At 40.7% G+C, this 12,459-nt stretch overlaps 1 protein-coding gene across 1 annotated transcript in view; it reads left to right on the top strand.

Annotated features, from left to right (window-relative positions):
- Positions 1-12,459, top strand: part of LOC110067648 (uncharacterized) — a 34,062-nt gene that overhangs the window by 3,641 nt on the left and 17,962 nt on the right. Inside the window, exons 2-5 of the mRNA XM_020775001.2 lie at positions 4,526-7,720; positions 9,599-9,823; positions 10,677-10,949; positions 11,184-12,050. Coding sequence (XP_020630660.2) covers positions 4,526-7,720; positions 9,599-9,823; positions 10,677-10,949; positions 11,184-12,050 — 4,560 coding nt within the window. The remainder of the gene's footprint in view (positions 1-4,525; positions 7,721-9,598; positions 9,824-10,676; positions 10,950-11,183; positions 12,051-12,459) is intronic.

Genomic DNA, 12,459 nt, shown 5'->3' with positions numbered 1-12,459 from the left:
TGCTCGCTCTGCAATAACCGCTAACTCAAACAAACATTTAATTTTGCATAGGAGAAAAACGTTCCGGCTTTCGGCATGCGCCAGCGAGTCAATTGTGAATGGGAGTCATGAAAGCGTCACGGAAATTGTTGAAAAAATGATATCTCCGGTTCTATTTGGCATAAATCGTTCATTCAAACGCTGAAATACGATATCTTTGAAGACAGGAGTTTTTATCAAGGTTTCTGAGATGCGCCGTAAACATTACATGTAGTTTTAAATTTTTCTGCCAGCGCGAGTTTTGTCTAGCGGCACGCGTCGACAAGTCGACAACATACAGTAATGAACTTTTATTGTTCTCCAAAACGTCAAGGCAAACACTAAAAATATATTTCCAGTTCTATTTGGCATAAATCGTTTATTCAAACGGCAAAATACTATATCTTTGAAGACAGGAGTTTCTAATAATGTTTATGTGATGCGACGTTTACAGTAACTCAATGTTTTTGCAAGGGAAAGTTCTGTCTAGCAGCAGTCGATTTAATACGCAAATGAAGTTTGTTTTGCAAAGCGTCGCGGCAAAAACATCGCCGGTTCTATTTGATATAAATCGTTTTTTTCCAATGGCACAATACACTCTCTTTAACAGATAGAATTTTTGTTGCTCGACAACGAAGATCTCGAGCGGTATGTGAATAAACATTTTATATATCGGTCGATACAGCGGTCTAGGCCTTCCATAAGATACATGATCCGACTTCTGAACACTGAAACACACTTTTATTACCACATTTGCACATAACTATTATTATCATTGGCCAGCTAGTCTAAGAGTCGTGATCTTTTCTAAATTACATTCATGACAACAGAAACTTTCTCTTCGAACGGCAATACTGTACTTGCGCGCGCTCAAATCCACGAAACTATGTTGTTATCTCTCAATCTTTCTTATATGAACTTGAACACGTGAGAATCTCCGATTTTAAGACTGATGAATAAAAAGTTAGTCGAGGTTTCATGATCAAAACGTGGTTTAGCATTTTTACGAGTATGAATAAAAAGTTAGTCGAGGTTTCATGATCAAAGCGTGGTTTAACATGTTTAAGAGTATGAATAAAAAGTTAGTTGAGGTTTCATGATCAAAGCGTGGTTTAGCATGTTTACGAGTATAAATAAAAAGTTAGTCGAAGTTTCATGATCAAAGCGTGGTGTCGCATGTTCACAAGTTTGAATAAAATGTTAGTTGACGTTTCATGATCAAAGTGTGGTGTCGCATGTGTTCACAAGTTTGAATAAAATGTTAGAGGTTTGATGTGGCAAAAAGCGTGTGAACACAAATATGGATAAAAAGCTGGTCGAGGCTCAGTGATTAAAGTGTGTGTTCAAAAGGTAGTCGAGATTCCTTATGTTTACAAAGCGTGTGTTGTCAAGCGTACACAAGTATGAATAAAAAGTTAGTCAAGTCGGATTTCATGTGCAAAGCGAGCGTTCACAAGTTCGAATAAATTAGTTATTCGAATGTAAAGTGCAGTGAAGTATGATCAAAGCGTGGCGTGCTCGCAACTTTTGAATAAAAAGTTCGAGGCTTATGTGCAAAGCGTGTGTTCGCAAGTTTGAATAGTAAATTATTCGACGGAACACTTAGCGTCCTTTCGTATGTTCGCAATCTTTGGATAAAAAGTTCGTCGAGTTTCCCGACAAATCAGTTGGGAGCGATAGTTGGCAAAACATAGGCGGCGCTGCTGTGTTGACTTGGTGATCTCGATCGCTGCTTTAACTTCCCACACGTAGATCGGGTGACAAAACTCCACAACTTTTATCGTGAATGTATTTACAAAAACTAAACGTTAAGCAAGTCTGGCTGGAATAAAAAAAGGTTTGGCCGATGTATATGAAACAATACTGGACGCTTGAGAATTTATAATAAACACATGGTACACACGCATTGCTGATGAGAATGAAAATCGTGTCTACCACGCTAATCGATACGATACGATACAGACGTCTTATTAACAAAACAGGTTTCGAATACCGACGAATGCGTAGCATTGGTACTTCCAGTGCACTCGCGAGAAACGAGACTCGTCTCGTTTCTCTCGAGATGAGTCTCGCGAGAAACGAGACGCGTCTCGCGAGACGGTGGTAACTTACTTTTGAGCGGTACTGTACGTAAAATTTCATTAAACCATATCAAACGCTACAAAACGCACCAAACGCTAACCAAACGCTCACAGACGGCCAAGACACTGACAACCGCCTATAAAAACGCTACTGAACAGACTAGCTCCTAGTCGTTAACTATGTTAAATTTCATTTAACTATATTATAATGTTCAGGGGTTTCAGAGATGGCTGGGCACCGCGGAAAATGGCCAGTTGTGAGAACGATTTTGCCTGCCTGGTTGACCATCTAGAGGAAAGCTTTCGTTATAAAGATTAGCTCAGTTGATAAAGTTTACCCGTCTGTGAAAAACAGTAGCCCTCCTGCTTAAAACATCAATGAAACCCCTACTTGTTATCAGTCGCAAACTATTTCTTGCCATGGTTTTCCTCTGTGCTGAAGCAAAGGTGTGAAATTACTTTTGACAAATTTCAATGTGTGAGCTTTTTTCATTCATGAGGTTTTCTGTTAGCATTTTTGTCTTTCAGTTCAGACTGAAGTCCATTTCACTTGGCCAAATGCAGACAGTGCATTTACTGTTAGTTTACAGGACACTTCTCCAATGTCCATTACTGCAAAATGGGAGATATTCATTGGACATGCACAGGGCTTGACACTAACTTTTCAACTCACTAGCCTAGTGGCCAGTGATAACTTAGATGTTACTAGCCAAAAATTGTTTTTACTAGCCAAGCGTTGTGGTTGGCTACCTTATTACATGAACTGTTCGTGACACATTTATTTTGCAATTTGGGGGTGCACATATTTCAAGACACTTAAATTCGGCATTTTGCAAAAATTTTTTGTTTTTGAGTAGCACAAAATTTATTTGGCACTGTTACTTAAACATGTCCTTGAATTTAGTAAACTGACTTTATCAAAGGTACAATAACGTCAAAAGTAACAAAAACGCAACGGCGAGACTCTATGTCAACAGTAACAATGTGTTAGGTTCGCGACACTTATTGTTCACGCCACTTTAATTTTGCAAAATTTGCAAAATTAACATTTCACGTAAAATTTAAGGTAGGTCCAATAACAGCAGAATTACTAGCAAGACTTGACTTGATAATGTTGGTAATTATATTGTGCCTAAACCAGTTTCATAAAAGTTCCGAGTTCCTGAAAAGACTTTCTGAACTCCATTTTTCTTTGAGACTTCTTGGAAAAACATTGAGACTGCAAGACGTCATTGTGAAAACTGTCAAGACTTCTTCACAGAAAGGCGCCATAGAAATGTTTAAATAGCAAAACAACTATCTGAACAATACTGCAAACTGTCATTGGTGAAATTTGACTGCTAAAAGCGGCTGATTTAAATGTCGAAGAAAATAAATCTTCCTCATCTAATTATTTCTGTAGTGGTAAGTTTTGTCAGCATGCATATGACGACAAATCACCTATGTATTGTTACGCTTAATGAAATGTGGTTAAATGTAATTTAAGCTAAGTTAAACGCGAAACAATGCTGGTCAGCAGCCTTCCCCTGTTTTGGACATGCGCAGTGGTGTGGGGTCTGCTGGGGGTCGTGTGGTTTTACAGTGTGGCTTTTGAGGTCAACTCATTCTCGCATGCATTTGTGCCATTTCGACTGTGCTTGGCAATTTAGCTCCCTGCCCTCTCTCCCTCTCTGGTAAGTATGAGGTAAGTATCATGGTTCCACTGTTTTTGCAGTGTGACGGTGCCTGGTGGTTGCCACTCACAGGGTTGTCATGGTTGCCGTACAACTCGGCTCTTGTGCACAGGGTTGTCATGGTTACCCTACACACCCGGCTCTTCTGCTCGAGGCTCCATTATCTTTCCAGGCACCTTCCCCAAGCTCATCTATTGTTGATGAGTTTAAATGTTATTCCTTTACAGTTCCACACGATCTTGTGCATGATTTTATCAGGAAGCTCGTGTTTGTTGTACTAATTTCGTAACAAACAAGAGCACTGATGTGTGCTTTCAGAAAAGGCTGCCTTGTTTGTCAAATATTTCTTTTGACGTAATAAACATGTTTACGTACCACAGAGTGAAAAGTAGACAAACTTCAATTTGCATACATGTTGAACAACAAATGCCCGATAACGTAATACGTCCACAATGAAATTCTGACCTTGTTTCCAAGAAAAGTATTATTTAATTTTATGTTTGTCTTCCTTGAAGAAGACAGAAACTAGTTTCAATTTCATTTTGTTTACTAGCCAAAGTGGCTAGTGGAAATCAAACCTACAAGCCAAAACTAAATTTCTACTAGTCTGTGGCTAGTTGGTTACCGTTAGTGTTGAGCCCTGATGCAAAAGTTGAGAAATGTAGAAGGCGCCATCCATTCTAGAAAGGAACTCGTTTTACAAGGATGGCTATTATGAGAACTAGTCTAAACATCAGTTCTTGTTCTCTGTAGGTATGCTGTGCTGTGCACAATTCACAGAGGATAACAAGTGGTACAGGGGCAAAATCACAGGTGTCAAGAGAGGAGGACTCGTGGAGGTCCATTTTGTTGACTACGGAAACTATGAAATACTTCCACTTGCCTGTGTCAAGAAGCTACAAGCAGAATTCTTAAAACTCCCTCCACAAGCAGTGAAATGTGCTCTGGCCAAAATCAGTCCCACTAACAAAGAATTGCTTTCTGATGACGTCATGAACAGATTTGAAGAGTTAACTCTAGATAAAGAACTTGTGATGATGGCTGACAAGTATGATGAAATCAGTGGTACATTTGCCGTGGTTCTGCTTGACACCACTGAAGGAAAGAACCTGGACATTGCAAGCGATCTACAGACCATCATAGGTCCAAGTACAACACGGGAAAAAGTTCAGATCATGAAAGCCCAGATTCAACCTGGTACAACTGAACATGTCTTTGTCTCCTCAGCAACAAGCCCAGCCAAGTTTTTCTGCCAGCTGTTGAAAACTACTGCTTCTTTGGATGAGTTGATGAATGGAATGTTTGAATATTACGAACCTCTGAGTCCTCAGCAGGAACAACTTTCTGAACCCTCAATTGGAGAGTTTTGTGCTGCTAAGTTTTCACTGGATGATGGTTGGTATCGTGCCAAAGTGATTGAAGTCAAAGGCAACAGTGTTTCAGTCTTCTATATTGATTATGGTAACTCAGAGACACTTTCGATGTCAAGATTGAAGGTACTGAATTCCAAGTTTCAAAGTCTTGCTAGCCAAGCTATAGAATGCTCGTTGTCTGGTAATTTCAAAGGTGTGTCTGACGATAAATTTGTAGAACTTGTCTCAGAAAAAGATTTTTCGGCCAAAGTCCTGAATGTCAACAGTGGAATTGCTGTGATTGACCTGGTATCAAAGAACACCAACCAGTCTGTCTGCGACATTCTTAGCAAGGAAAGTGCACCATCAGCGCCTTGTAACATTGCTCAGTTGCAGTGGAAAACTGGAGAAACAATTGATGTGTTTGTCCCATTTGCAGAAAGTGTGCAAAAATTCTTTTGCCAAGCTTCTGCCCATTCAAGTGAACTTGATGACCTAATGAACAGATTGGAAGAATGCTACAGCGCAAATACAGAAATTGTCTCTACCATCAAAACTGGCTCTCTCTGTGTTGCTTGGTACGATGGCTGGTACAGAGCAAAGGTAGAACAGGTGCAAGGGAAAGACACCACAGTCAATTTCATTGATTATGGAGACACTGCAACTGTTGCTCTTGACAACATTAGAACAATCAAGCCTGAATTTTGCCTTTTACCAGCTCAAGCTGTGCAGTGTTGCTTGAAAGGTTTCTCTGCCAGACAAGGGCGAGAAAACTTCAAAGATCTGGTTGTTGAACAGGAGTTTAAGGCAAAGGTTACCAGTGCAAAAAGCAGCAGTGTTTATGAGGTAGACTTAGTGCCAGTAGATGGTTCGGCGTCAATTTGTCAAAGACTGTCCAAGGAAGTAGAAATGTCAGGGCTACCATCCTTGACTGTGGCTAGCATCCAGTTTAAACCTGGTGAGAAAATAGATGTTTTCATCCCATTTGCAGAAAGTGCGCAGAAGTTCTTTTGTCAAGTCTCTCAGAATTCAAGTGATCTAGATGATCTTATGAACAAACTTGAAGAACATTACAGCTCAGATCAGGAAATTGTAACATCAATCAGTGTTGGAACTTTCTGCGTAGCCCGCTATGAAGATGGTGGATGGTACCGTGCTCAGGTCACTGGTGTTCAAGGAGAGATCATTGATGTTCTTTACATTGATTATGGTGACTCTGCATCTCTTCCACTTAGCAGCATAAGATCACTGAAGCCAGAGTTTTCATCATTACCTGCCCAAGCTGTAAATTGTTCCTTGAAAGGTTATTCCAGCAATCAGGAACCAGAAAACTTCAAAGATCTTGTCATTGAACAGGAATTTTCAGCACAAGTTACGTGTGTAAAAACAAATAGTTATGAAGTCCAGTTGGCATCAAAAGATGGTTCTGCTTTATTCAGTAGAGAATTGTCTGAAGAAACGAAGACAACAGCAGAATCCATGTGTAGTGTGGCTAGCATCCAGTTGAAACCTGGTGAGAAAATAGATGTTTTCATCCCATTTGTAGAAAGCTCACAGAGATTTTTCTGTCAGGTCTCTCAGAATTCAAGTGATCTAGATGACCTGATGAACAAACTTAAAGAACATTACAGCTCAGGTCAGGAAATTGTAACATCAATCAATGTTGGAACTTTCTGCGTAGCCCGCTATGAAGATGGTGGATGGTACCGTGCTCAGGTCACTGGTGTTCGAGGAGAGAGCATTGATGTATTTTACATTGATTATGGTGACTCTGCGACTCTTCCACTCGGCAGCATAAGATCACTGAAGCCTGATCTCTCATTATTACCTGCCCAAGCTGTAAAGTGCTCCTTGAAAGGTTATTCCAGCAGTCCGGGACCAGAAAACTTCAAAGATCTTGTCATTGAACAGGAATTTGAGGCCCAAGTGACAAGTGTGATTACTCAGAATACTTATGAAGTTGAATTAGTGTCAAAAGATGGTACTTCCAGCTTAATTAGTAAAACATTGGCCAAAGATGTTGAAACAACACAAGAACCACTCTGCAATGTGCCTAGCATACAGCTAAAACCTGGTGACAAAGTCGATGTTTTCATCCCATTTGTGGAAAGTGCTCAGAAGTTCTTTTGTCAGGCATCTCAAAATGCCAGTGAACTAGATGATCTCATGAACAAACTTGAAGAACATTACAGCTCAGTTCAAGAAAGCATGACTTCAGTTAGTGTTGGATCTTTCTGTGTGGCACAGTATGAAGATGGTGGATGGTACCGTGCACAGGTCACTCAAGTCCAGGGTGAAAGCATTGATGTATTTTACGTTGATTATGGTGACACCGCAACACTTCCGCTTAGCAGTATAAGATCCCTGAGGCCAAAGTTTTCATCATTACCTGCCCAGGCCATGAAGTGCCATTTGAATGGGTGTTCTACAAATCAGCAACCTGAGAACTTCAAGGACCTAGTTCTTGAACAAGAGTTCCAACTGCAGGTGACTGGTAGCAAACAGCCTGGTGCATATGATGTGGATTTATTCTCTAAAGAAGGATCCAAACTGTTTGATGAAGCACTGCCCAGTGAAGCCAAGAATAAAGAGATAGGTATGTTGAGATTTTAAGCTTTCTGATAAAGTTTTTCATCTTGTCTTTACCTCTATGTCTGCATAATTTTACAGTAGGAGTTTGTGTTTGACTCTATTAGTTAGACTAACACAACTACTGTCTCTTGCATCTAAGCTTGAACCTGTGATGCCAAAACATGCTCTAATTGGGTGTCAAACATGGCATGATTGGTGATCAAACATTGGGAGTTTAGCAGACTGGTGCAAACTTTGCACTAAAAGTCCATACCACGGTCTGCTAAACTTCAAATGTTTGATGACCAATCGTGCCACGTTTGACACCCAATTAGAGCATGTTTCGGCATCACGTGTTTGCGCTTAGATGCAAGCAATGGTAGTTGTGGTGGGGTTCAATTTTTCCCTTGTTACAATTTGGTATTTTCCTTTGTTCAGGTGTGTGGCAAAATATTGTGATGCGTATGAAACAAAGGAAAATACCAAATTGCATCAAGAGTAATATTGAACCACAACATTTACACTCAGAAGGTCTTTGATACATTCATCTTTATGCTGTCATTCCACTTAATAATCTTGAATGAAATGCCCTGAAATAGAGTGGAATTTGACTGCAGTCAAGTGCGGCGTACAAAGTTAGCTCCAGAGCTAACAGAAGAGTGACTACGGTGGAATCCTGATTTCTTGAACGCTAGATTTTTCGAACCTCCTGATAACTAGTACCAAAAGTCTTTTCCCTCATCTTGGTTGAACTACCCAACATTTCAAACCAATTTTCGTGTCCCTTGGAGGTTTGAAAAATCTGGCTTCCACTGAAGTCTGTTAGCTATTCTTCGCAGCTCATGCTAATAAGGTGTTCAGAGTGTAACTGTAGTTTCTATCTCAGTCTGTATTAGCTAAGCTTCAGTGTGCCTCTTGTCTTACCACCACCTATGTAATATAACTGTAGGTGGTTATTTAAGGGGAGGCAGAACAATTGGATGCCAGATTGCCCACCAGGATTGTCCTTATCTCTGTGGACCAACCTGGGAACTGGAATCCAACAATTCAATACACGAAAACTTGCATAAGAAGTAATTATGTAATTAACACTTATGTGTGACATGTTATGATAAGTGATTGAAATGTAGTATCAATTGTCATTCAAAAGATACAAAACTTTCCATATATTACAGAGTACTTTGTATTCTCCGGCCCTATCCCCCACTCGGGGCAAGGAACTAAGCTACTTTGTATTCTGCCACAATGTGATACAGCCTTTCAGTATGGCTCTTGGGAAAATTTTGTTTTGCAGACCAAAAGCATGCAGTTCTCAAACAATTTCGGTCAAATGCTTTGATGTCTGAAATTTTGTTCTTAACCTCCTGTAAGTGACCACTTGACAGATAATAGAATGAAAATTGGATAATAAGGCATTGTAGTCTATCAGAAGCAAACCATGATCATTGAACAGATACCTTGGGAAAGCTCAAATGTTTTTGTGGCTACTAAAAGTTATTACATGCGTTTAGATGGGTACTGATGCATGGGGTAAGTCTCTGCAGTTACCATATGCTAACGAGTCAAAATTTTGATCCAACATGGTCTGAGCTCTCGTAAGCGACCATCCCCCGTAAGTGACCACCTAGGTTTGACATTTTGGGTGGTTGCTCTCAGGAGGTTGAACTGTATTATATAGCTTTTGTTTGGGTGGTCGTGTACGGGTAGTTCAACTGTATTACATAGCTTTTGGGGAAATTTTATTGCGGGATGCAGCGGGTAGCCAATCGCAGCACAGGATTTGGTTCATCTTGGCTGCTCCAGGAGCTTGATATATAATAAATGAATGTTAGAGTCGTGGTCTTTCGAAGTGGTGTGATTAAAGAACACAGATTTCACGATCATTCATTTGTGCTTTTTTAAGGTTCCCCACAACTTTCAGGACTAAATGTTGGCACATTTGTCCAACTCTGTCCCATTGCATGTGTCAGTCCACACCAGTTTCACTGCCAGGTTGCAACACCTGAGCATAAAGAGAAGCTGTCGCAGTTGATGGATCACCTCCAGGAATACTATGACGTAACAGGAGATCAGGAACACAACATAGCAAACCCTGTGGTGGGAATGAACTGTGCAGCACTGTTTGCAGGTTTGTTGTGTGTTTTTAAAAAGGTTGGAAGATTCCTCCCTGCTCGGAAACTTTGCTTTTTAGTTCATTGGCAGGGCAGGAAAAAATCTAAGCCCAATTATTGTTCTGGGCAAGTAAATTTTGCCCTAGGTATAGGTTAAGTCTGCATACGAGCTAAGTGGCCCATCAGGCCGAGGCTTATCCTGGTTTCTGTAGCATGTAGTGACTAGGAGTATTTTTACTCCCCCCTGGATTGGATGTTAGTCCATTACAGGGTTACCTCCAGTATGAAGGTTGACCAGTACCCATTTATACACCTGGGTGGAGAGAAGCACTGTGAGAGTATAGTGTCTTGCCCAAGAACACAATGTAATGCCCTCAGCCATGGCTTGAACCCAGACTGATAGATCCAGAGACAAACGCACTAACCGTGAGGCCACCGTGCCTCCCACATAAATTTTACTCTGGGGCAAGCAAAAATTGTCTAAGTAGTCTTGAAGTATGAGTGAAAATGTCAATTGATACAATTATAATTTCCAGTCAGAAACTGTTTCAAAACTTGAGACTGCAAGATAGCAAAATAATGAGATGAAAGCCTGGATTAATTTACCATCTAAGCATACTTTATTGTTTTGCTTCATCCTCTGGACACCACATTGACTACCACATTGGCATGTCATATTTAAGTGGAAGCAAGTGAAAACTGAAATTTACAGGCCTACTGGGGAAGAGGATTTCAACATATTTTCCTTCCCTGCCAGACTGGGCGTTACTTTCAACTTAAAACTACAGAGCACTTACATATAAAACCTATACTTTCATTCCCTTAAAACTGCATTTCATGCAAAACAAATTGTGTAATGATTTACTTCAGATGATGAGATGTGGTATAGAGGAAGAATTACTAAAGTGGTGGATGGTCAGTTTGTGGAGGTGTGTTACGTAGACTTTGGCAACTGTGAAACGGTGCCTGTAAGCAAAGTGAAGGCAATAAAGAAGGAGTGGACAGAGCTTCCTGCTCAAGCCATCCAGTGTAGCGTAGCTTCCATCTCACCTGTCAGTGGTCCAACATGGCCAGATGCCATTGTTGATAGGTTCAAGAACCTCACAATGCAGAAGATGTTAGTTGGAAAAGTCATCAAGAAAGGTAAGGGGAGGAAAATCCCTGTATAATTATGTTTATACAGCCTGGTGTGCACACTGTCTGCATTAAACACTACAGAGAGCATGGAAAACTTGAAAGCTTTTGTGAATTGTAATTAGGAGAGGAACTTGTTGGTACATATCTGTGTAAAGGGATCAGGGTGAACCTGTGTAAGGATCAATGTTCATTAGAATTTTGAAGCAACTTATTCTCTGTTATTACCTTTTATTGAAACAGGAAGTGAGAACATCCTGGAGATTGAGCTCTTTGACACAACCGAACAATCAGTTGACATCAACATTGGTGACCTGCTGGTGAAGGAAGGACTTGCTATCCGTGGCACTTCTAAACCTGTTGTAGCAGTCAAGTCCTATGCAGCTCTTGGAAAAGTCAAACCTGCAGAGAAGGAGAAAGTGTATGTCTCTGCCATGGAGTCTCCTGGATGCTTTTTCTGTCTAGTCAGTGGAACAGAGGAAAAACTTATGGCTCTTATGAGTGAGATATCATCTACTTACGATTCCTTAGCCAATGAAGAGCTCGCCGTGAGTGCCATCAGTGTGGGGGACGTTTGTTGTGCACAGTTTTCTGAGGATAACCAGTGGTACCGTGCTGTTGTTGAAGATAACACAAATGGTGCACTAACTGTAAGATTTATTGATTATGGTAACACAGAAACATTGCCAATTAGTAGAACTAAGATCCTGAAAGATGCCTTCTTTGCTGAGCCTCCTTTAGCAGTTAAGTGCAGCCTTCTTGGTATCAAACCTGCAGTTGGTGAGAACTGGCCTGATGAATCTTGTATACTCTTTGAGGAACTCACTGCCGAGAAGGAGCTCAATGCTAAATTCTCGTCCTTCACAGAACCATTTGAGATTCAGCTGAATGAAAGTGGCATGGATATTGGAGAAGAGCTAGTTAAGGCTAAACTGGCTGCTTCAACGAAAACTGCCGTAGAGCCAATTGCTCAGGGAAAGCCAGCAAGTGGACACTATACAAACCCTGTTGTAGAGTGTGGTAAAATATATGATGTTGTCATGACTCATCTGTCTTCTCCTGGAAAGTTTTTCTGTCAGCTTGTAGACATGAAGGAGCAGCTTGATGGGAGTAAGTGTTTCCAGACTAGTTAAGCTATGTTTTGAATTTCACAGTATCTTGTCAGACCTCTGTCAGCATTCAACTCCAGTTGACTGTATCTGAATGGGCACCCCCTCTGCATTCCTTTTAGTTAGCTGTGTACTTGATTCATGTTAACCAAGCATGAAAGAAGCAAAAAAGGAGGCAGTGTGGCCAAGTGGTTAGGACGTGGGACGTGAAATCTGGAGGTTGCCGGTTCAAGTCCCGCTTTCACCACTAAGCTGGAGTTGTTTCTTAGTAGACCCTAGTTCAGCTCCTCGGCCGTCCTTGTAAATAGCCAACTGGTCTGCCTCCTGGCAGTTGGGATTTTTAACCATGTTATGTTGATTTGCATTGTTTGTTTTGTCATTTAGTTTCACTGGCACTGAAAAGCCCCATT

The sequence above is a fragment of the Orbicella faveolata genome, unplaced genomic scaffold (genome assembly GCF_042242905.1).
Source record: "Orbicella faveolata isolate gen_17 unplaced genomic scaffold, um_ofav_v1 contig_47, whole genome shotgun sequence".
Taxonomy (NCBI): domain Eukaryota; kingdom Metazoa; phylum Cnidaria; class Anthozoa; order Scleractinia; family Merulinidae; genus Orbicella; species Orbicella faveolata.
The sequence above is the reverse complement of the archived record's forward strand: the minus strand, read 5'-3'. Positions and strand labels throughout refer to the sequence as shown.